The 26,254-nt window shown below is 48.2% G+C and overlaps 1 protein-coding gene across 2 annotated transcripts in view; it reads left to right on the top strand.

Moving 5' to 3' along the window:
• The first annotated feature begins 5,343 nt into the window (after positions 1 to 5,343).
• ccdc88c (coiled-coil domain containing 88C) overlaps positions 5,344 to 26,254 on the top strand; it is a 107,152-nt gene continuing 86,241 nt past the window's right edge. For both annotated transcript variants that reach the window (XM_056296532.1, XM_056296531.1), the window contains exons 1-3: positions 5,344 to 5,892; positions 8,696 to 8,808; positions 18,653 to 18,761. In XM_056296532.1, coding sequence (XP_056152507.1) covers positions 5,833 to 5,892; positions 8,696 to 8,808; positions 18,653 to 18,761 — 282 coding nt within the window. In that variant the 5' untranslated portion in view covers positions 5,344 to 5,832. The remainder of the gene's footprint in view (positions 5,893 to 8,695; positions 8,809 to 18,652; positions 18,762 to 26,254) is intronic.

The following is a 26,254-nucleotide window of genomic DNA, read 5'->3' as shown; positions in this document are numbered from 1 at the left end:
CCTCCATAACCGGGGAGCCGTTTCACAGAAAGCACAGTGACTCACATCAGAGTACTGGGTATTTCACCACCACCTCCCGCGGTGAGGAACCGCATGGTTCATTAGAAGGTGCCGAGGGCCAATGTGGCGGGCGGCACCCACGCTGTTCACCTCCCTCTCCGTTCTTTTTAAACAGTTCTTCATTAACACGACAGATTCAGTATCCTGAGAACGGCGTGCTGAACAACACACATAGCAAAGGAGCCAGGGGTACGCTGCACCCCGTTATATGCCAAGGATATTAACACGCTCCACCCCGTTATATGCCGAGGATATTAACACGCTGCACCCCGTTATATGCCGAGGATATTAACACACTGCACCCCGTTATATACCGAGGATATTAACACGCTGCACCCCGTTATATACCGAGGATATTAACACGCTGCACCCCGTTATATGCCGAGGATATTAACACGCTGCACCCCGTTATATACCGAGGATATTAACACGCTCCACCCCGTTATATGCCGAGGATATTAACACACTCCACCCCGTTATATACCAAGGATATTAACACGCTGCACCCCGTTATATGCCGAGGATATTAACACACTGCACCCCGTTATATGCCGAGGATATTAACACGCTGCACCCCGTTATATACCGAGGATATTAACACGCTGCACCCCGTTATATACCGAGGATATTAACACGCTCCACCCCGTTATATGCCGAGGATATTAACACACTCCACCCCGTTATATGCCGAGGATATTAACACGCTGCACCCCGTTATATGCCAAGGATATTAACACACTCCACCCCGTTATATGCCGAGGATATTAACACACTCCACCCCGTTATATACCAAGGATATTAACACGCTGCACCCCGTTATATACCGAGGATATTAACACGCTGCACCCCGTTATATGCCGAGGATATTAACACGCTGCACCCCGTTATATGCCAAGGATATTAACACGCTGCACCCCTTATATGCCGAGGATATTAACACACTCCACCCCGTTATATACCGAGGATATTAACACGCTGCACCCCGTTATATGCCGAGGATATTAACACGCTGCACCCCGTTATATGCCAAGGATATTAACACACTCCACCCCGTTATATGCCGAGGATATTAACACGCTGCACCCCGTTATATGCCAAGGATATTAACACACTCCACCCCGTTATATGCCGAGGATATTAACACACTCCACCCCGTTATATGCCGAGGATATTAACACACTCCACCCCGTTATATGCCGAGGATATTAACACGCTGCACCCCGTTATATGCCGAGGATATTAACACGCTGCACCCCGTTATATGCCGAGGATATTAACACGCTGCACCCCGTTATATGCCGAGGATATTAACACGCTGCACCCCGTTATATACCAAGGATATTAACACGCTGCACCCCGTTATATACCAAGGATATTAACACGCTGCACCCCGTTATATGCCAAGGATATTAACACACTCCACCCCGTTATATACCGAGGATATTAACACGCTGCACCCCGTTATATACCAAGGATATTAACACACTCCACCCCGTTATATGCCGAGGATATTAACACACTGCACCCCGTTATATACCAAGGATATTAACACACTCCACCCCGTTATATACCAAGGATATTAACACGCTCCACCCCGTTATATGCCAAGGATATTAACACGCTCCACCCCGTTATATGCCAAGGATATTAACACGCTGCACCCCGTTATATGCCAAGGATATTAACACGCTCCACCCCGTTATATGCCAAGGATATTAACACACTCCACCCCGTTATATACCGAGGATATTAACACGCTGCACCCCGTTATATACCAAGGATATTAACACACTCCACCCCGTTATATGCCGAGGATATTAACACACTGCACCCCGTTATATACCAAGGATATTAACACACTCCACCCCGTTATATACCAAGGATATTAACACGCTCCACCCCGTTATATGCCAAGGATATTAACACGCTCCACCCCGTTATATGCCAAGGATATTAACACGCTCCACCCCGTTATATGCCGAGGATATTAACACGCTGCACCCCGTTATATACCAAGGATATTAACACACTCCACCCCGTTATATACTGAGGATATTAACACGCTGCACCCCGTTATATACAAAGGATATTAACACACTGCACCCCGTTATATACCAAGGATATTAACACGCTGCACCCCGTTATATACAAAGGATATTAACACGCTGCACCCCGTTATATGCCAAGGATATTAACACACTCCACCCCGTTATATACAAAGGATATTAACACGCTGCACCCCGTTATATAAAGATATTAACAGACTCCACCCCATTATATAAAGATATTAACAGACTCCACCCCATGATATAAAGATATTAACAGACTCCACCCCATGATATAAAGATAATAACAGACTCCACCCCGTTATATAAAGATATTAACAGACTCCACCCCACGATATAAAGATATTAACAGACACCACCCCGTTATATAAAGATATTAACACACTCCACCCCGTTATATAAAGTTATTAACAGACTCCACCCCGTTATATAAAGATATTAACAGACACCACCCCGTTATATAAAGATATTAACAGACTCCACCCCGTTATATAAAGATATTAACAGACACCACCCCGTTATATAAAGATATTAACAGACACCACCCGTTATATAAAGATATTAACAGACTCCACCCCACGATATAAAGATATTAACAGACTCCACCCCGTTATATAAAGATATTAACAGACTCCACCCCGTTATATAAAGATATTAACAGGCTCCACCCCGTTATATAAAGATATTAACAGACACCACCCGTTATATAAAGATATTAACAGACTCCACCCCACGATATAAAGATATTAACAGACTCCACCCCGTTATATAAAGATATTAACAGACTCCACCCCACGATATAAAGATATTAACAGACTCCACCCCGTTATATAAAGATATTAACAGACTCCACCCCGTTATATAAAGATATTAACAGGCTCCACCCCGTTATATAAAGATATTAACAGACTCCACCCCGTTATATAAAGATATTAACAGACTCCACCCCATGATATAAAGATATTAACAGACACCACCCCGTTATATAAAGATATTAACAGACTCCACCCCGTTATATAAAGATATTAACAGGCTCCACCCCGTTATATAAAGATATTAACAGACTCCACCCCGTTATATAAAGATATTAACAGACTCCACCCCATGATATAAAGATATTAACAGACACCACCCCGTTATATAAAGATATTAACAGACTCCACCCCGTTATATAAAGATATTAACAGACTCCACCCCACGATATAAAGATATTAACAGACATACAGAACTTGACAAGGTGTGTGAGGAAGGCATACTCTGATGTGTAGAAACATTAACGATATTGTATAGATGGAGCATCAGAGAGGGAGCAGGATATTATAAGTAGAAACTCCTTCCTGCTCCTTTTCCACCATGGAACGTTTTATTGCTATTTGAAATAAAGACCTCCCTACCTCCCTCCCTCCCTCCCTCCCTACCTCCCCACCTCCCTGCCTCCCTCCCTCCCTACCCCCTCTCTCCCTACCTACCTCCCTCCCTCCCTACCCCCACCCCCTCCCTCTCTCCCTACCTACCTCTCTACCTCCCTACCTACCTCCCCACCTCCCCGCCTCCCTACCTACCTCCCCACCTCCCTGCCTCCCTCCCTCCCTCCCTACCCCCACCCCCCTCCCTCTCTCCCTACCTACCTCCCTGCCTCCCTGCCTCCCTACCTCCCTACCTCCCCACCTCCCTGCCTCCCTCCCTCCCTACCCCCTCTCTCCCTACCTACCTCCCTCCCTCCCTACCCCCACCCCCTCCCTCTCTCCCTACCTACCTCCCTACCTCCCTACCTACCTCCCCACCTCCCCGCCTCCCTACCTACCTCCCCACCTCCCTGCCTCCCTCCCTCCCTCCCTACCCCCACCCCCCTCCCTCTCTCCCTACCTACCTCCCTGCCTCCCTGCCTCCCTACCTCCCTACCTCCCTGCCTCCCTACCTCCCTCCCTCCTTCCCTACCCCCACCCCCTCCCTCCCTCCCTGCCTCCCTACCTACCTCCCTACCCCCTCCCTCCCTCCCTCCCTCCCTACCCCCTTCCCTCCCTCCCTGCCTCCCTGCCTCCCTCCCTACCTCCCCACCTCCCTGCCTCCCTCCCTCCCTACCCCCTCTCTCCCTACCTACCTCCCTACCTCCCTGCCTCCCTCCCTCCCTCCCTACCCCCACCCCCTCCCTCTCTCCCTACCTACCTCCCTACCTCCCTACCTACCTCCCCACCTCCCCGCCTCCCTATATACCTCCCCACCTCCCTGCCTCCCTCCCTCCCTCCCTACCCCCACCCCCTCCCTCTCTCCCTACCTACCTCCCTTCCTCCCTGCCTCCCTACCTCCCTACCTCCCTGCCTCCCTACCTCCCTCCCTCCTTCCCTACCCCCACCCCCTCCCTCTCTGCCTCCCTACCTACCTCCCCACCCCCTCCCTCCCTCCCTCCCTACCCCCTTCCCTCCCTCCCTGCCTCCCTGCCTCCCTCCCTACCCCCTACCTCCCTGCCTCCCTCCCTGCTTCCCTCCCTCCCTCCCTCCCTCCCTACCTAAATCAACAGTTCTTGACAGCCTTTTTGTTTGTAGAAACAGAAATAAGTTTGACATATTGTTCAATATCTTTCAGTAAAGCAACAAAAGAAGGTTTTTTTTGGTTTGTGAATTTGCTTTTGTGGATAAATGTTTTGCCAATACCATTAACAGATTTATTATGAAAAGATATTTGTCGCCTTTTTTTTTGGTGGGGGGGGGGGTGTTTAAAGACACCAAATTCTCCATTTTCCCATAGCAAGAGAAGCTGCTCAGTGGCGAGTCCGCGGAGGCCCCCCGGCAGCACGTCTCGGCGCGAGACCAGCGGCGGAACACGCGTAACGCTGTTCCAGCTGTTCGCCGCAGACAGAACCGCTCGTGTTTCCGGCTCTTCCACGGGTCTGCGTGTGGGTGATTGGCAGGACAGGATTTATGAATGGGTTAAAGGACTCCTCTCCGTGTGACCGGCGGGGGGGAGACCACGTCACGCCACATGTGCACGGCGGCCTCCCCCCGACCGGAGGTACCGGACCTCTGTACCACGTACGCTGACCCGAGGATGACGTCACGGTTCATTACGATACGACCGAGGCCCCCCCCCCCGGTTTTTTGATTGGCTGATTTATCGCTGGAGGCGGAACTACGTTCTGGCCGCTACGGGTTGGCTTTCCATCCTGTCCATCAAACTCGGCCGCAGGTTGATCGCGATCGAGAGCGACATGGAGGGGATGTAACGACCTTGTACAATCGGCGGAAGCGGCGTTTCTAACTTGTCGTACCTCCGAGTCACAAGTCCCTCTGCGGGGCGTCCGCCCTGTTTCACGGCGGCTTCGCTCACTTTACGGCCTGACTCGGATCTCCTTGGCAACGCGCGCAACTGTCCTGCGAAGTTTGGAGCGACTGTTCCAACTTCCACCTAAAACACTTTTCGTTCGCTCAAAACAAACCAACCGGATCCGGACCCGAACTCGCGTCCGGGACCGGATCTGAAGGTGGGTCTGCTTTCGCGGAGTTTCCGTTCGGATGGAGAGAATAAACTCGGCGTTTCGGGCGCGGGGCAGCCCGGGACAATAGTGCGGTCGCTCGTGCACGGGATTGATGCCTCGCGGAGGTATTGTTCCGCCGCCGCCGCCGCCGCGACGCACGAGCCCTGCGTTTTAAATTTACAGGGCCGTTGATCAAGTTAGGAACCGTTTATTGATAAGCCTAAATCAATCAACATGGACGTGACTCTGTCTGAGTTGCTGGCTAGTTTCATGGAGTCGCCGCTGGTGGTCTGGGTGAGTTGGGCAACACACGCGCACGCACACACACACACGCATACACACGCATACACACGCAGAATGAGATCTCATACAAACCTACTGGGGCCATGGATGCAATGAACTCTAGACAGGTAGACATGGAAGAATGCGTGTTCTCTCTGTCTGTCTCTCTCTGTCTGTCACTCTGCCCCCCCCCTCTGTGTCTCTCTCTGTCTCTGTCTCTCTGTCCCCCTCTCTCTTTGTCTCTGTCTGTCACTCTGCCTGTCTGTCTGTCTGTCTGTCTTTCTGTCTGTCTGTCTCTGTGCCCCCCCCCTCTGTGTCTGTCTCTGTCTCTCTGTCCCCCTCTCTCTCTGTCTGTCTGTCTGTCACTCTGCCCCCCCCCCTCTGTGTCTCTCTCTGTCTCTGTCTCTCTGTCCCCCTCTCTCTTTGTCTCTGTCTGTCACTCTGCCTGTCTGTCTGTCTATCTTTCTGTCTGTCTGTCTCTGTGCCCCCCCCAATGTGTCTCTCTCTGTCTCTCTGTCCCCCTCTCTCTTTGTCTCTCTCTGTCTGTCACTCTGCCCCCCCAATGTGTCTCTTTCTGTCTCTCTGTCCCCCTCTCTCTTTGTCTCTCTCTGTCTGTCACTCTGCCCCCCCAATGTGTCTCTCTCTGTCTCTCTGTCCCCCTCTCTCTTTGTCTCTCTCTGTCTGTCACTCTGCTCCCCCCCTCTGTGTCTCTCTCTGTCTCTGTCTCTCTGTCCCCCTTTCTCTTTGTCTCTGTCTGTCATTCTGCCTGTCTGTCTGTCTGTCTGTCTTTCTGTCTGTGTGTCTCTGTGCCCCCCCCCCCCTCTGTGTCTCTCTCTGTCTCTCTGTCCCCCTCTCTCTTTGTCTCTCTCTGTCTGTCACTCTGCCTGTCTGTCTGTCTGTCTTTCTGTCTGTCTGTCTCTGTGCCCCCCCCCTCTGTGTCTCTCTCTGTCTCTGTCTCTCTGTCCCCCTCTCTCTTTGTCTCTCTCTGTCTGTCTCTCTGCCTGTCTGTCTGTCTCGCTCTCTCTGTCTCTCTCTCGTCCTGTCTCTCTCTCTCCCTGTCTCTCTCTCTGTGTCTCTGTTCTGTCTGTCTGTCTTTCTGTCTCTCTCTCTCCTTGTCTCTCTCTCTCCCTGTCTCTCTCTCTCTCTCTGTCTCTGTGTCTCTTTTCTGTCTGTCTGTCTGTCTGTCTGTCTGTGTCTCTCAGGTCATCGACTCTGTCTGTATTGAAAGTGAAGGTAGTTCACGTCAGCCTTTGTGACCTGCAGAGTTTTGGTCTACAAATGAAACACACAGAGACACGTGGCCTCCTGCGCTTGGTTAATGAACAGCCATATTAATCCTGCAGCGGCCGTCTGCAGAGAAATACACCCGATTTATTTCTCAGTCACATGACGCTAAAGACTGCATGTTGCAGAATTTATTCATATAAAGTCTGAACCAAACTAGGCTACATTTGGAGAAGGACCTGGAGAAAGAAGTTTATAATCATGCCACCGTGTCACTGATACGCAGCATTTTAACATATTACTGCTAATATTTGCCCCTGTTTGGCCTCTGTCTTCAAGTGGTGTGTGTGCTTTAGAATACTGTTTTGAGATTTCTGTCGTTATTTTCAAAAGCAGGATTTGTCTGGTTCCTACCTGCACCTCAGACACTTGTGCCCACCCGTTGTGGTAAGACATGCAGCCTGTGGGTCAAAGCGGGGTCTCCTGTCCATGTGAAGGTCCAGGTTAAACCCGGGGTGTCTTCACCTTTACCTAGGCTTTATAACCACCCCGCTACTCAGTCACGTCAAATCCCCTCTCACAAAACAGGAAGTGTTTAAATAGAATTGGTGTATTAGGGTTATAGAGGGTTTCCCCCCCCCCGCCCCCCAGAATAATCCATTTTATTTTAAATTTCCCATGACCCATGTTTGGGGTCCCGCCCCAGTCTGTGACACCAACAGCTGTCAGCAGGTCATTAAACCTGGGGCACTTCCTGTCGCTCTGTGACCTCACATCCTTTAGGTTGGACAGGCCAACAACGAACGTTTCCTGGCTTTGTTAACAAGCACGGGACAACTTTCGCCCAGCAACCTACACTATTCTGCGTCCTACTTTTTCTGTTTCTTTCTACCGTCCATGTCTCTACTGTCTCACATTCTCATTTCATTCAAAGTCACCGTGGGTCTAGATTTCTATGTTAGCAATAAAACATTAATTGAAATACTTAGTTGACTGCGGTAAATATAAGTTTGAAATTGATCTTCCGCAATGGGAATACGATTATAGGTCAACTCAGAGAGGAACACTTCAATCAATCAATTAATCAATCAAGTTACATTTTATAGAGCGCTTTTCTAGCTGCAACGGCCACTCGGAGCGCTTTACAAATAATACAAATGCAAAACTTCGAATCACAATTACTGTAGGTTAGGTGTGGAGTGCCCCAGGGCTCAATGTTGGGACCATTGTTGTTCATATTGTACATAAACAATATATGTAAAGTGTCAAAAACCCTGACAAATATTCTATTCACCGATGATACAACCTTACTCTTCTGTGGAGACAACATAGAACAACTTGTGGATACAGGGGAAACAGAGTTGAGCAGGATGAAGCGTTGGTTTGATGCAAACAAACTAGCACCGCACTTAAGCAAAACAACATTTATAATCTTTGGGGAAAAAAATCCACCAACTAAGACAAGAAACTCACGATAAACGACGTAGAAATAGAAAAGGTATCTGAAATCGGTGGATCTAATGTGAGCGTGTTACAAGGGTGACTTGTGTAGTTGATCTCTGTTTATGTCCCTTCACCCCTCTGCCTTTAGGTGAGGACGTTGGGTCCGCTGGGGTCGTGTGATGAGGTGGGCTCGGAGCAGCCCGTCAACATGTTCATGGAGTTGGTGGACGGTGTCTTTCTGCACAAGATCATGACACACATGTAGGTAGCACAACTGTCACAGAGGCTGAAAGGTAGAAGTGTACTTTATGCCTCGGTCAAAAGCTGTGTGTGTGTGTGTGTGTGTGTGTGTGTGTTTTAATGGGTATATAGAGTATATGAGTGATAAGTAAGTTAATGCAGTGTTTCCTGTATGTGTGCGCGCATGTAAGACCGACCACATCCTGTCTCCTCGCTGGTTTCAGGTTGTAGTCATCACAGCCAGATGTGCTCCTCAGGTCTCCAGAGAGAAAGAATTTAGTTTCTACCCCACGTCCGAAGTCTTAGGAGTGTTTAGAGTCAAGGTGTGACAGACTTATTTACCAACCTATTACCAGCAATGGCCAGCTGCAGATGGGCTCTACCCACCCACTAAACAAAACCAGGACCAGTCTGAGGGTTGTTCCAAAAAAGTCCACGTAACATAAGACGTTTCCCTGCTGTGAAACGAGAAGCATTTTACCGAGTATCGTTCTACTCTCCAAGGTACAGCAGATCAGACAAGTGTTAGGTTGAGCTTATGTCAGGCGAGCGTTGGTATTTCTCTGGTCTTTTTCTCTGTGTCGCAAAGGCACGAAATCACAACGAAGTGATCGGTCCGATGGTTCTGGAGTCACAGTAGTGATGATGTCGTAGCAACGGCGCCAACACGGCCGTATCACATCGTGCGTGAACCTAAACCATCAACTTTCTTTAGCAAAGGAGACGCGCCGAAGTCCTGGTGTTGTCCTGGGTTTTGAACCTTTTTTTGGGGGGGGGGGATTCCCTCTCCCCAGTTGTACTTGGCCAATTACCTCACTCCTCTGAGCCGTCCCGGTCGCTGCTCACAGAGAGCAAGTCGAGGTGTTACCGGGCTGGTGAAGTTCTATTGATTGTGTGTCTGGACCCACACAGAGCAAGTCGAGGTGTTACCGGGCTGGTGAAGTTCTATTGGCTGTGTGTCTGGACCCACACAGAGCAAGTCGAGGTGTTACCGGGCTGGTGAAGTTCTGTTGGCTGTGTGTCTGAACCCACACAGAGCAAGTCAAGGTGTTACCGGGCTGGTGAAGTTCTATTGGCTGTGTGTCTGAACCCACACAGAGCAAGTCGAGGTGTTACCGGGCTGGTGAGGTTCTATTGGCTGTGTGTCTGAACCCACACAGAGCAAGTCCACGTGTTACCGGGCTGGTGAGGTTCTATTGGCTGTGTGTCTGAACCCACACAGAGCAAGTCGAGGTGTTACCGGGCTGGTGAAGTTCTGTTGGCTGTGTGTCTGAACCCACACAGAGCAAGTCCACATGTTACCGGGCTGGTGAAGTTCTATTGGCTGTGTGTCTGGACCCACACAGAGCAAGTCAAGGTGTTACCGGGCTGGGGAAGTTCTATTGGCTGTGTGTCTGAACCCACACCGAGCAAGTCGAGGTGTTACCGGGCTGGTGAGGTTCTATTGGCTGTGTGTCTGGACCCACACAGAGCAAGTCGAGGTGTTACCGGGCTGGTGAGGTTCTATTGGCTGTGTGTCTGGACCCACACAGAGCAAGTCGAGGTGTTACCGGGCTGGTGAAGTTCTATTGGCTGTGTGTCTGGACCCACACAGAGCAAGTCGAGGTGTTACCGGGCTGGTGAGGTTCTATTGGCTGTGTGTCTGGACCCACACAGAGCAAGTCAAGGTGTTACCGGGCTGGGGAAGTTCTATTGGCTGTGTGTCTGGACCCACACAGAGCAAGTCAAGGTGTTACCGGGCTGGGGAAGTTCTATTGGCTGTGTGTCTGGACCCACACAGAGCAAGTCGAGGTGTTACCGGGCTGGTGAAGTTCTATTGGCTGTGTGTCTGAACCCACACAGAGCAAGTCGAGGTGTTACCGGGCTGGTGAAGTTCTATTGGCTGTGTGTCTGAACCCACACAGAGCAAGTCGAGGTGTTACCGGGCTGGTGAAGTTCTATTGGCTGTGTGTCTGAACCCACACAGAGCAAGTCGAGGTGTTACCGGGCTGGTGAAGTTCTATTGGCTGTGTGTCTGGACCCACACAGAGCAAGTCAAGGTGTTACCGGGCTGGTGAAGTTCTATTGGCTGTGTGTCTGAACCCACACAGAGCAAGTCGAGGTGTTACCGGGCTGGTGAGGTTCTATTGGCTGTGTGTCTGAACCCACACAGAGCAAGTCGAGGTGTTACCGGGCTGGTGAAGTTCTATTGGCTGTGTGTCTGAACCCACACAGAGCAAGTCGAGGTGTTACCGGGCTGGTGAGGTTCTATTGGCTGTGTGTCTGAACCCACACAGAGCAAGTAGAGGTGTTACCGGGCTGGTGAAGTTCTATTGGCTGTGTGTCTGGACCCACACAGAGCAAGTCGAGGTGTTACCGGGCTGGTGAGGTTCTATTGGCTGTGTGTCTGAACCCACACAGAGCAAGTCGAGGTGTTACCGGGCTGGTGAGGTTCTATTGGCTGTGTGTCTGAACCCACACAGAGCAAGTCGAGGTGTTACCGGGCTGGTGAAGTTCTATTGGCTGTGTGTCTGAACCCACACAGAGCAAGTCGAGGTGTTACCGGGCTGGTGAGGTTCTATTGGCTGTGTGTCTGAACCCACACAGAGCAAGTCGAGGTGTTACCGGGCTGGTGAAGTTCTATTGGCTGTGTGTCTGGACCCACACAGAGCAAGTCAAGGTGTTACTGGGCTGGTGAAGTTCTATTGGCTGTGTGTCTGAACCCACGCAGAGCAAGTCGAGGTGTTACCGGGCTGGGGAAGTTCTATTGGCTGTGTGTCTGAACCCACACAGAGCAAGTCGAGGTGTTACCGGGCTGGTGAGGTTCTATTGGCTGTGTGTCTGAACCCACACAGAGCAAGTCGAGGTGTTACCGGGCTGGTGAAGTTCTATTGGCTGTGTGTCTGAACCCACACAGAGCAAGTCGAGGTGTTACCGGGCTGGTGAGGTTCTATTGGCTGTGTGTCTGAACCCACACAGAGCAAGTCCACGTGTTACCGGGCTGGTGAAGTTCTATTGGCTGTGTGTCTGAACCCACACAGAGCAAGTCCACGTGTTACCGGGCTGGTGAAGTTCTATTGGCTCTGTGTCTGAACCCACACAGAGCAAGTCGAGGTTTTACCGGGCTGGTGAAGTTCTATTGGCTGTGTGTCTGAACCCACACAGAGCAAGTCCACGTGTTACCGGGCTGGTGAAGTTCTATTGGCTCTGTGTCTGAACCCACACAGAGCAAGTCGAGGTGTTACCGGGCTGGTGAAGTTCTATTGGCTGTGTGTCTGAACCCACACAGAGCGAGTCGAGGTGTTACCGGGCTGGTGAAGTTCTATTGGCTCTGTGTCTGGACCCACACAGAGCAAGTCGAGGTGTTACCGGGCTGGTGAAGTTCTATTGGCTGTGTGTCTGAACCCACACAGAGCAAGTCGAGGTGTTACCGGGCTGGTGAAGTTCTATTGGCTGTGTGTCTGAACCCACACAGAGCAAGTCCACGTGTTACCGGGCTGGTGAAGTTCTATTGGCTGTGTGTCTGAACCCACACAGAGCAAGTCGAGGTGTTACCGGGCTGGTCTGGCGAGGTAGACACAGTTCCAGGAAAATGCTGCTTCGGTGGCCATGATGAACGCTGTGCTGCCTGGTTCTTTGGAATTGGAGCCATGGGTCCTTCTACGCCGAGCCGTCCCAGCAGAACCTCGGGGTGGGATGCAGTGTGAAGGGGTGCGGGGCAGATGAGGTCATAAATGTTGTTTCACAGTAAAGTTGATGTGGGTATGTGTCCCGATCACTGCACTTGCGCCTCCTCTGGTCGGTCGGAGTGCCTGTTTGGGGGAAAAAGAGCTATGTTAGAAGTGAAGTAGGTGAAACATGCCCTGGGTTCCCTTGCTGTTTTCTTTTGGTTGATATTTTTCCTTTTTTCTCCCCAATTGTATCCGGCCAATCAGCCCACTCTTCCGAGCCGTCCCGGTCTCTGCTCCACCCCCCTCTGCCGATCCAGGGAGGGCTGCAGACTACCACATGCCTCCTCCCATACATGTGGAGTCACCAGCCGCTTCTTTTCACCTGACAGTGAGGAGTTTCACCAGGGGGACGTAGCACGTGGGAGGACCCCGAACAGGCGCCCCAGCTGACCAGAGGAGGCGCTAGTGCAGCGACCAGGACACATACCCACATCTGGCTTCCCACCCGCAGACACGGCTAACTCTCGGCTTGACTTCTCCTGCTTCTATAAAGGGGTGAATCTCATGTGAACCGGCGTTTGGTATTCCAGTACCTCCGGTTTGCAGCAAATCAGCAGAACACAAACCGGATCAGGTTTATGTCATTTCTCTTTACAAAACAAAAATGAACAAGTGCATTTTGAGTCATGATCAAGGCGAGAATGGAGTCTAAGTGCACTTTACATATGAGGCAATAATCCACATCGTCCAGGTCATTTTACTTGAATGTGACCTACTGTGTAAATGTAGGTGACTGTAGACAGACACAGGACCCTGCAGGGCTGGCCCGCTAAGACCAGTTCAGACCACATGCTACGTTGTTTATTGTCTGCAGAAACAATGATAATCATGGCATTGTTCTCTACAACTGAATGTAGGCTGGGAGGGAGGGGGCATTTTAAATCAATGTATGTGGGGGGACTTGGTGGGGGGCTTTGGTAAAGTGGGTTAAAGATGAGAATGGGGCACAGAGAAGGAGGGGAGGGAGGGAGGGAGGCGACCAGAGGGGAGGGTAGCATGGTTATTTAAGATGATTAAAGGTGAATCAGACACTACTGTGCATTGTAAGCCCGCTGGCCACCGGGAAAATGGCCAGTGGGGGATGAAGGCATGGGGCAGAACCCAAACCTCCGTCGGTCAGTAAAGTGGACAAGAGGCGGTGCAGAAACCAGCCAGTCATGCCGGTTTTCCATTGTCATGTTGGAGTACTGGCGGCACGGTGGTTAGCGCGGTCGCCTCACAGCAAGAAGGTCCTGGGTTCGAGCCCCGGGGTAGTCCAGCCTCGGGGGTCGTCCCGGGTCGTCCTCTGTGTGGAGTTTGCATGTTCTCCCCGTGTCTGTGTGGGTCAGGTGACTCGGCCGTACTAAATTGTCCCTGTGTGTGTGTGTGTGATGGCCTGGCGGCCTGTCCAGGGTGTCTCCCCCACCTGCCGCCCAGTGCCTGCTGGGATAGGCTCCAGCATCCCCGCCCCCTAAGAGCAGGATAAGCAGTTCGGGTGATGGATGGCTGGGAGTCAGTCGGTCACTCTGAGAACTCATGTCATCTGCACACCATCCGGAAACATAGAGAAATTGCAAACTATATGATGAAAGTCCGGTCCTAAACCACACTCCGGTGAGGTTTTGTGTTTGAACCAGCCTTGTGTTTTCCGTCTGCATGCATTCGGGTAGCTGTGAATGTTCAACAAGGCAGGCATACAAGTCACTGTACTGCCTTCATCACCGCTTAGCTGACAGACTGGTGAGTCGTTTCCCAGCCACGTTTTTCGAGCCGTGACTGTTCCCCCATGGTGTGCTCGCAGCCACGATTCTGACTCTTCCAGACTACCCGTTGGCTGGTTTTACTCCAGTCACATTAACCGTTCAGCTGTCCTCCGATGTTTGCGAGAAACGTCATATTTAACGTTTTAAGAAATGACGGCAACATATGCCTAAAGACGAACAAGTGAATTTAATTTGTGAAAATTATTTGGGCTAAAAATGAGTTGGCCGCAGCCGGCAAGCTAACATTATTTCAGTCCTAAGTCACGGTTAGTAGGTCAGCTACACAACACTGGCCCCTCCCCCTCTGTTTATATGCAAATTGGCTACCAGACAGTCTGGCAAATACTGATGTGTGTGTGTGTGTGTGTGTGTGTGTGTGACAGGGAGAGAGATTGTTGAGGCTATTCTTTACCTGTGTGCAGAGTTGATCTAAATGACCTTTTCCAGAATGAAAGCTGTCCAACACTTGTGCTATTATTATTATATTATAATATTATATTATTATTAGTATATTATACTATTATTATATTGTTATATTATTATTATACTTATTGTAGGTATATTTGTGTGTCAGTTATATTTGTGTATGTATGTGTCTGTCTATCTGTCAAGTCAGTTTTATTTGTATAGCCCAATATCACAAATTACTAATGTGCCTCAGTGGACTTTACAGCAACACAACATCCTGTCCTTAGACCCTCACATCGGATGAGGAACTACTCCCTAAAAACCCTTTAACAGGGAGGGAAAAATAGGAAGGAAGCTCAGGGAGAGCAACAGAGGAGGCTCTCTCTCCCAAGACGGACAACGTGCAATGATGTTGTGTGTACACAATTTACACAATACAGATAACAATGTTATAATAGAATTATAAGATATATGAAAAATAGGATGAGGAGGACGCCAAGTAGTGTCCAGATGTGACCTGAACAGCCTGAACAAGACCTGAGCCGCACGACCACTATCACCATGGAGACCTGACAGGAGGATAGACTACATATGCACACAGGGGAGACACATCACACCACTCGCATACACATGGGAAGAGACAAGAAAAGACATTAGTTACACATCGGAGTGAGAGAAGGCTATAACATTAAAACAGGATATGGATTTATAAGAGATGTAAAAAAATGTGACGAAGAGGATGCCAAGCAGTGTCCATTTGGTGACCACTGTCACCATGGAGACCTGGGAGGAGGACAGACTACACGTGCACACAGGGGAGACTCACATCATACCTTTCACACACACAGGTGAATAGAAAGGAGAATGCATCATTGAGGGAGAGAAAAGACATGTGAGAGAAGAGAACAGTTTGCATTAGCCAATATCCAAAACTCTATAATCTCATCAGCAGAACAGTGCTCGGTAAATTCATAGAGACAGAAACCGACCCGCCATGAAGTACAGGTCGTGAAGTACTCATTTAAAAGGCAACTAATTGTACTTCCGGGGCCACACGGTGGCCCAACCAGTGGTTAGTGCTGTTGCCTCACAGCAACGTCCTGGGTTCAAACCCCAGGCTGTCCCAGGTCCTTTCTGTGTAGAGTTTGCATATTCCCCCTGTGTCTGTGTGGGTTTCCTCCAGGTGCTCCGGTTTCCTCCCACCATCAAAAGACATGTATGTTGGGGTTAATACTCCTGTCTGTGCTGCTGACCGAGGCAGTAGGAAAAACGAACTGGAGTTGGTCCCCGGGTGCTGCACCACAGTTGCCCACTGCTCCTAGCATAGGATGGGTTAAATGCAGAAAACGAAAATTCATATATGTATTTACAATGACAAATAACAGTGTCTTCTGCCTGTAGGTTAAGGCAAAAAGATGAGTTTTAAGTTTGGATTTAAAGACTCTGATTGTCTGATGGCAGATTGGCTGATGGTTGCAATGACTGCTGGGGTAGGATCCAGTATCTCCGCGACCCTGAGTAGGATAAGCGGTTTAGATAACGAATGGATGTCTGATGGCAGCAGGCAGGTTATTCCCCAAGAACGGGGCCCAATAGGAAAGGCCCTGCTGCCACCAGCTGACTTCTTTTCAACTTTGGGTACACACAGGAGCCCTGTATTTTGAGAGCAGCCCTGTATTTTGAGAGCAGAGAGCTCGAGATAAAATGTACAGTTTAAGGAGATCAGACAGGTAAGATGGGGCAAGCCCATTTAGGATTTTATGTCCACAGAAGCACAGAAGCACCTCGAAATCTGTTCTAACATGGATAGGAAGCCAATGAAAGGAGGCAAGAATTGGTGCTATATGGTACATTTTTTTTATAGTTAGGATTCTAGCTGGAGCATTCTGAACCATCTGAAGACTGTTAGTACTAGAATGTAGCAGACCTGGAAACAGAAAATTACAGTAATCAAGTCTGGATGAAACAAATGCATGTGTTAGAGTCTTTGTATCAGCCATGGGCAGGAAAGATCGAATTTTATTTTCTTTAATGTGCTTTTATCAAAGGAAAGGCTGGGATCAAACTCAACGCCCAAGATTTTTGGCTGCCACACTTTGTGAAATCACAGAGTTGTCAATTGTTATTGTTACTTGATCAATTTGGTGTCTGTGTCTAGCAGGGCCAATGAACAGCATCTCAGTTTTACCTGAATTTAAATGCAGGAAATTTAGTGGCATCCAGTTTTTCACAGCAGCCAAGCAGGCCTCTAAATGTCATTTGAGTATGATCATCAGACCTCATAGGCCCATACAGCTGAGTATCATCAGCATAGCAATAGAAATTTCCACGACTCTGTATAATTTGGCCAAGAGGTGAAATATAAAGAGAGAAAAGTAGAGAGCCAAGAACCGAGCCCTGAGATACTCCGTATTTAACATCAGAGAATTTTGATGTAATATTATAGTAGACACAATTTGTCCTTCCAGATAGATAGGACTTAAACCAAGAGCGAGCTAAGCCAGAGACACCATAATTACAATTTATTCTGTCTAATAGTATACAGTGATCAATGGTGTCAAAGACTGCACTGAGGTCCAGTACTAGAAGTACAGAAGTGGAATCAGAGTCCATAGCTAATAGACGATTGTTCACCACTCTGGTCAGAGCAGTTTCAGTGGAGTGACAGCCCCTGAAAGCTGACTGCGAAATTTCATATTGATAGTTTTCTTTTATATGGGTCAAACGTTGTTGATACACAGCTCTCTCTAGTACTTAAGAAAAAAATGGAAGATTACAGACTGGTCGATAGTTGTTAAGAAACCCTGGATCGAGATGTGTTTTTAAAGTAGAGGTTTGACCACAGCTGTCTTAAAACTGCTGGGAACAATGCCACTAGTAAGTTATAAATTAACAATATCTAGCATTGTAGGTCCCAGGAAAGGCCAGAGGTCTTTAAAAAGTGTTACTGGTAAGGGGTCAAGTAGACAAGCAGTTGGTTTAGAAGCTGACACGAGCTTAGTCAAAGTATCAACAGAGATAGTCTCAAAAGTTTTAATAACAGGGACTATCAGTGCTCATTGTATAGATATGAATTTGGTAAGACAGGATCTGCAGGAGTAGCTGGAGTTGAAGAGATAATTTTGTTTATGGTCTTATCAACCTTATTGCAGAAAAAGTCTAGAAACTCATGGGCCATGAATGGTGAGCAGCTAGTAGACGGCTGCTTTTTAGTTAGTTTAGATACAGCGTCAAAGAGACATCTGGGTTTATGTTTATTAATACTGATTAAGTGAGAGAGATACGCTGCTTTTGCAGCAGATAAAGCAAACTTGTATTTCAATAAACAATCATGCCACGGTAGGTAAAAAACTTCCAATTCTGATTTTCACCATCTATGTTGCAGTCTCCTGCAGGCCCGCTTAAGAGAACTTGTCTCATTGTTAAACCAGGGTGTAGGCCTCTTTAGTCGCCTAGTTCTGGTAGTGAGAGGTACAACCAAATAGAAGTGACTAGAGAGGGCCACATTTAAGTCACTAGTGAAATTTAACAGAGTCAGTCTCTACAGTGAAAGGAGTCAAGACTTCAGACAGCTGCTGGCCAAATGCAGCTACAGTAGAGGGACCAATGTGGCAAGTGGCAATTACATCTAAATTTGATGAGAAAATGATCAGACACAGCAGATGTGGTTGGCAAGACCATCAGATCAGAAACAGCTATCCCTTTAGATAAAACCAAATCAAGGGTGTTACCGCTGCAATGAGTCGACTCTTGAACAAACTGAGCGAACCAAAAAGTATCAACTAGTGCCAGAAAGGCTTTACTTAGAGGATCAGCGGCCTTATTCAGATGAATATGGAAATCACCAAGAATTAGAATCTCATCAGGATGAGAAACAAGACCTGAGAATCTTACGAAGGCGGAAGCCGGAAACAGCTGGCATCTGTTTCTTATAGCTGTACATGATAACTTATTTTTGGTTGTGTGTGTGTCCGTGTGTGTGGTGTGTTTTATATGATTCCATAGTGACCCCAGCCCGACCCACCAGCGACTGAATAAGAACGTGCACAACGACGTGTCTCTTCGGCTTCACAATCTGACCGTTCTCACCAGACACATCAGAACCTACTACCAGGTATACACATGCACAGTAGACACACTTCATGCTGAGGATATACACACATAGCAAATGTTGCAGAGGCAGACGGTAGCATCCAAGTTATCAAAACATCCTTACATTTTTTGCTTGTGTTTGTACAACAACAGTAACCATCGCAGATTTTTCTGCTAATTTTCGTTGCCATCTTGTATCGATGCTGTGGCTCACTTTAGAACCAGATCTCATACCATCAACACAAATAACCATTTCCTTTTTCTGTGCACATCCAGATTCTTCCAGAACTTTAATTTTTGGCTACAGTATGTTCCATTTAAAGCCTAACGTGCTGATTGCCATTAATTGGCTGTTTTTTTCTTTTCTGAGCGTATCATTTCTATCCCATTGTGTCCCTATGATACGCAGGAAGAAAACACAGTGAAGCAGGGCATTTTCCACCTTGCTGGCCCACCCGGGCCTCATTGGTGCCATAGAGTGCACTCATGCATATTAGGGCTTCACCGACTGATACCATTGCTTATCTGAACAGCAAAACATATTGCTGTATTTATAAAACAGCTGAACTGCTTCCTGTACCCAACTTTTTTCACATCTCAATAGATTTCAGGTAAAACCATTTTCTTTTTACGTCACCAAAATTTTACTAAGCTGAGGACATCTCATTAACATCCACCATTATTATTTCCAGAATTTTAGTTTGTCTATTGAATGCTGATGGATAAAATGTGTTTTCATTATAACACCAAACTCAGACTCTGAAAAGTTCTAGTTTTCCTGTTGTTTGGAAGCGACTTTGCTCCCCTGTTGGATTAGATGCCTTACTTCTTTGTACATGGGGATTTTATGGGTGTTGCTTCATGGTAATTAATTGTGCCATGAAAGCGTTTCTTCATGATTGTGTGTGAGTATGAGACATTCATATTCATGCAAGTATTTTAAATAATCACATGGATATGAGTGAAATGTGTGCTCCTAAAGGTTTTGTAAGTCTGACAAGGCAAGAAATTTTAGTCGGGATCGTCGTCGTTGGCGTCTCCCGTGTCCGAGGCTCCATTCCAAAAGATTAAGGTGTGTGCTTAAAACGAAGATGGCTTGTCAGTCCAAGGTGAGAATAGAAGAGGCTGGAACAGTGTGGACAGGGGATAGTAGGGGGTGGACCCATTCCTGCGGCTCTCTGTTCTTGGCGGATTTTTCGGCGGCGGCGCTTTTCTTCCGCATGCATTCGTTTGTCTGTTTCAGCCTTGATGGAACCAGCCAGGCAGACAGCTCTCCAGTGCTTTCGATTTTCCGCTACTTTTTCACAGTACTTAGGAGTCCTAATGTTCCAGGTTCCAAAAGTTAGTAGTGTAAAAACTTCCTTATTTCACCTGCAAGAAATGGATTTCCCACTGGACGCGGTATTCCAGTCAGGAGACATGGGAAACAGCTGTTTTTAGCCCACATTTTCTTGGGCCTTCCCCTGACTGGGGGGGAGCAGCGCTGCCCCTAAAAAGGGCTGCTCTGTCGCAATGCTGCTGCCGTATCCACACAAAGTTTCCCGGGTTCATGTAGAGACGATCATCAGATCCTTGCCGCCCATTGTGTGCCTTTGGAGCTGGGAGCTTCCAGGATGAACATTCCCTGCTCCCATTGCTCCGCAGCATCGCCAATGGACTTTGGGGGGGGGGGGGGCAAAGCACGGTCCTTCAAAAACTCTCGGAGCCATTCGCTAAAGCCTTGATTAAAGTGGTGATCAGGTCGCGACGCTGGTCCACACTGCTTGGCCCAGGGGATCTAGTTCCATGGCAACACAAGAGTGAAAACGGTGGGATCTGCCACAGGTTGTACCCAAGTGATGGTTGGATTGGGAGTCCAGACTGCCCATTTGTTAGGCACTTATGAGCCAGAGATATGTGGGATGTCCCGTTAGGCTTTAGCCAGCTGAGTGCTGCCGAAGTTACGCCAACTCCACAAGTGAAGTCCGGTCAATACCGTGAGGAGGGGCCTATCCGGGGTTTGTCACGCATGCAGGAATTGGTAGCCTGTACCTTTCAGCCTACATCACAAGATGCTTCCGCAACCCAAGTCGGGATATATGTATAAAAAAAGCATACACACATTTTTACTAACAGATTTACCAATGATATCCATTGTGTTTATGTGTTTACTTATTATAAACATGCCGCTATATGTAGTTACACTGGAGGGGCTGAGTAATATTAATAATGATGATGATAATGACTTGAAGCTACATGAGATGGAAGAGAAAGAAGAAGTCTTGAGTGAGTTGGATGAAGTGGTGGAGAGGGTACCCAAGGAGGAGAGAGTGGTGATTGGAGCGGACTTCAATGGACATGTTGGTGAAGGAAACAGAGGTGATGAGGAGGTGATGGGAAGGTATGGAGTCAAGGAGAGGAATGTGGAAGGACAGATGGTGGTGGATTTTGCGAAAAGGATGGAAATGGCTGTGGTGAATACATATTTCAAGAAGAGGGAGGAACACAGGGTGACGTACAAGAGTGGAGGAAGGTCCACATAGGTGGACTATGTCTTATGCAGGAGGTGCAATCTAAAAGGGATTGGAGACTGCAAGATGGTGACAGGGGAGGACGTAGCAAGGCAGCATCGAATGATGGTCTGCAGGATGACTTTGGAGATCAAGAATAGGAAGTGAGTGAAGGCAGACCAAAGGATCAAATGGTGGAAGTTGAAGAAGGAAGACTGTTATGTGGAGTTCAGGGAGGAGTTAAGACAGGCACTGGGTGGTAGTGAAGAGTTGCTGGATGGCTGGAAAACCACTGCAGAAATGGTGAGGGAGACAGCTAGGAAGGTACTTGGTATGTCATCTGACAAGACAAAAGACAAGGAGACTTGGTGGTGGAACATGGAAGTACGGGAAAGAATACAGAGGAAGAGGTTGGCAAAGAAGTGGGATAGTCAGAGAGATGAAGAAACTAGACAGGAGTAAAAGAAGATGAAGTGTAAAGTGAATAGAGAGGTGGCAAAGGCAAAGGAAAAGGCATATGGTGAGTTGTACAAGAGGTTGGACACTAAGGAAGGAGAAAAGGACTTGTACCGGTTGGGCAGACAGAGGGACTGAGCTGGGAAGGATGTGCAGCAGGTTAGGGCGATCAAGGACAGCGATGGAAATGTGCTTACAAGTGAGGGGAGTGTTGAGAAGTCGGAAGGAGTACTTTGAGGGGCTGATGAATAAAGACAATGAGAGAGAGAGATGGTTGGATGATGTGGAGATAGTGAATCAGGAAATGCGGTGGATTAGCAGGGAGGAAGTGGGGGCAGCTGATGAAGATACCTATCTTCTGCATTTCACAGCTATGATGGAGATGTGAAACGCTACGTAGCTGTGTGGGAAGATAGCTGCACGTATTCGCGTTTGCAGAGGCTTCACATAGTGCCAGTGTCGGAAGATGGTGGCACAAATTCAGTTTTATGGCAGCTTCGTCTGAGTCTTAAGTTTTATCTTCGTTTGATGGCTGGGAGAGCTGGTGCTGGATCGGCTGGGAGAGCGGGGCAGGCTAAGCCAACTAAGCCCATGCAGACCGGCAGTTCCGATAACACCGAGGGCAGTCTGGTGGCGGCCTCACCTGGTGTTGGCTGTGGTGTTTTTGATGTTGTCGTGAGGAGTGCGGGGAGGTGTGTCGAGAGCTGGCGCTTGATCGGCAGGGAGAGCTTAGTCTGCTTCATGCGGTGAGTCTGCTTCGTCTGGTGGTGCCTGGGGACCACGGCACCTGCCTGGAGTTGTGCCCGAGGAGGAAATGCAGAGGAAACGTCTGACAGGAAGCGGAAGCGGGGCAGGCTAAGCTAACTGCTAACCCATGCAGACTGGCGGTTCCGACAGACCTCCTGCCTAGTGTTCGTTCCCTTGGACAGTGATTTTTTTTTTTTTAGTTTTGACATGTGTGTTAGTTTGGATATGTGTGTTCTTGTAGTCTTTGGATGTGTTTTTGTGTTTGTGTTGTACTGCTGTGGGCTGGGGGAAACGGCCTTTCGTTTAATGTCATGTACGCAAGTGCATGAAGTGAAACGACAAGTGTTTGTGAGTCCTGTGTTCTGTGTAATTGTTCCCAGCAAAGTCCTATGAGACAGTAGGGCTGGGCGTGGAGAAAGGGGTCGTTAAGAAATTTGAATTTCGATTCTGCCTATCGGTTCCTAAATAATTTCAGTTTCAGTTGCTGTGGTGGCGGCATGCGGCTTCCGTAGTTTCTGCCTCCTTAAGTGAAATGTGCGCCATCGTGGACCAGAGCAAGCGGCGGTGGAAAGTGTAGCTTCAGTGCAACGCCTGTGGCAAAATTATTTCGTGCAAGGGAGGATGCACAACAAATATGGCCAAGCACCTTCACCTACGCGGTGCACAGATGAGCCAGTGTACCGTGTTGGACATGTTGCGCCGGTCTCCATCTCCTGCCTCGGCGTCCTCTTCAGCAAGCCTGAGCACACAGCAAGCAGCACCTTGTCGCAATTGTGTAGGGAAAATTAATAATGTTTGTCTTCTTTGCAACAGCGAGACCATGAGCGACTGTATTCAAATACTGAAACGTGTTTTTTCTGTGCTGAACACTCACGTACACAGCCTGAGAAGGCAGACATGCAAATTTTTCTGAACCAGAAGTGTTTCTGATTTAAGGACTTTAATACCTGGTAGTCCGGACCAGGGTGGGACTGTGATGTAAACATAAGAATGAGCCATTCACACGAAGGATCCGTTCTTAAAACAGAATGGCTTGTATAAAGTTTTTTTTTTAAATAAAATTTCTTCTGTGAAATCAGCACGTGACCTATTTTGACCCCGCCTCTCAAAGAACCGGAATTGAAAAGCAGAATCGGAATCAGAATCGTTAAAATCCAAACGATGCCCAACCCTACTAGACAGTAACCAGAAGAACGGGGCAAGTAAAAGGGCCTTCACCATGTGGCGCTTCATAGATTCGTTTGGTTTAAATGGGCCACTGATACAAAGTAGGTTATGTAAGACTTCAGGATTGTGGCTTTCAGAACCACTGCACCAGGCTCAAGTTAAGGTCTGACCTGGGAATTTTTAACATAGCACATTAAAATTCATCACAAGACCTTACTGAGGGAAACTCATCCAGACTGAGTAGTCATTATGTTGTTGGATCGGCCTGAGTGTAGTATTAACTCATATCTGAGTTGATTACAGGGGCGTTAATAACAGAGTGGATTGTCGATTACCTCTTCTTTTCAGTTTGTCTTGGTGCCTTCTTCGCTCTCGTTCCGTCTGTCTTCCTGTTTGGAGCTGTTATTTGATCCTCAGCTGATTCACTCGTGTGGTGATGACGCAGTGTGAGTGTGTGGGTCGAGTTGGTGTGCTTTTTTTGCCATCCTGTGTTTCTTCTTGATTTACTATTTCAGCTTTGGTATTAGAAACATGTCCAATTGCCCCACAGGCTGATGTAGCCTATACATGCACGTTGCTGACAGGGGTCTGGTTTTGACCGTGTGTGTAGTTCATTGTTTTATTGACAATTGAACGTGTCAATATTCATAGATGAACCTTGATCCTCCGGGCCAACAGTGTGTGAGACCTGATCAGGGAGTGGTAACTTGCAGCAGTTATTGATACCCGGAAGTAGCCTGCGGTATCATGCAGAGGCTGGAGTCCAATTAACTTTGAGCTCAATTCACTCTGGGCTCATCCACACTGTCAGCCATGTTTCGCATAGATTGAGCAGTGCACATTTGAGCTGTAGAACACATGATAGCATGGCTCACTCAAAATGTACATGCAGGATTTTGGACGTGCCCTTACTTACAGTGTGGTTCTTCAATACGTCCATACCATCAGTATGGTGTAAAATGTTACAATAGACTTGTTGGCCTTGGGCCATTCATTCATTCATTATCTAAACCACTTATCCTGCTCTCAGGGTCGCGGGATTCTGGAGCCTATCCCAGCAGTCGTTGGGCGGCAGGTGGGGGGACACCCTGGACAGGCCGCCGGGTCATCACACAGGGCCGACACACACACACACACATTCACACCTGAGGGCAATTTAGTGGGGCCGATTCACCTGACCTACATGTCTTTGGACTGTGGGGGGAAACCGGAGCACCCAGAGGAAACCTACACAGACACGGGGAGAACATGCAAACTCCACACAGAGGACGACCTGGGACAAGGTTGTCCCGGGTCAAAGGTTGTTCCGGGTCCCTTCCCCAGGGCTCGAACCCAGGACCTTCTTGTTGTGAGGCGACCGTGGTAACCACTGCTCCACCGTGCCGCCCTGGGCCATTTATCGATTTTGCACTACGATAGATACACCGGAGTGATTTTCTGATAGTATATTTCTGACAGAAGGCAATCGCTGACGTACTAAAAATACCAGAAGTCACGCATCATAATTTTCTTGATGTCAACTGCTTTCTGCTGAACTTATCAGTAAGTGGCCAGTCCCATTAGTCATTGCAATGAAACTGAACACAACTTTTCACATCTTGGATATACCTCTTAGCTCGTCTTCACCGACAGAGTACCTTCGGATCACGGCTATTCCAAAATGCTCCGTCTAGTTTCCTGTCTGAAACCAAGAAGAGACAGCTAGATTTTCAACTAGTTTCAGCTTGACTTATGGCCTCCTCAGACTACATGAAACCGGCCTGATGTGGCTCGACCTGACCGACGTGAGGTGTCAGGAACAAAACCATTGGGCTGTGATTATGATGTTAATGATCTAGTTATATTTTGTTTTTAGCACGTTCTAAGTCACGCACATGGGAAATTAGCTTTAGTTTTCTCTGGCAGATTGAGAGTCCATACAGTCTTTTTCTCCCTAGCCAGTAACGGGGGCAGGCTGTTTTATTTTTCTTTTCTATTTTTTGGTCCATGACTCATCCGTACAATGAAATGTGTCTTCTGCATTTAATCCATCCTATTGTATAGGAGCAGTGGGCAGCTGCAGCGCCCGGGGACCAACTCCAGTTCTTCTTTCTATCGCCTTGCTCAGGCGCACAGGCGGGAGTATTAACCCTATCATGCATGTCTTTTTGATGGTGGGGGGAAACCCGAGCACCCGGAGGAAAACCCACGCAGCCAAGTGGAGAACATGCAAACTCCACACAGAAAGGACCTGGAGCGGTCTGGGTTCGAACCCAGGACCTTCTTTCTGTGAGGCAACAGTGCTAACCACTGGGCCACTGAAGCTTAGCTCTGTGCCTTGTCAACACCATGATGATGATGATGATGGACACACTTTCCCTCCTTCTCAATACTGTTCATTTCTCCTTATTCCTGCCGATTCCTTCCCTCGTCGCGTTCCCTCATCCCTATTCGAGGTTGTGAGGGTCACGTCGTTTGTCCTGTCTGGTGACCAAGACTTGTCAAGCTGATTGTCTGCTCTGACTATGGCAATTTGAAGTGATTAAAAAACATAATTTCTTCTGAGGAGGCCATACTTTTAAAGATATGGTATTATTCCACCAGTCCACAGGCAATCTGCCATTACAAGCCATTTCAAAATCTAGCTCATTGTGACATCACATTGGGAGGTGAATGA

This window comes from Lampris incognitus, chromosome 16 (genome assembly GCF_029633865.1).
Source record: "Lampris incognitus isolate fLamInc1 chromosome 16, fLamInc1.hap2, whole genome shotgun sequence".
NCBI classification, from domain to species: domain Eukaryota; kingdom Metazoa; phylum Chordata; class Actinopteri; order Lampriformes; family Lampridae; genus Lampris; species Lampris incognitus.
The sequence above is the reverse complement of the archived record's forward strand: the minus strand, read 5'-3'. Positions and strand labels throughout refer to the sequence as shown.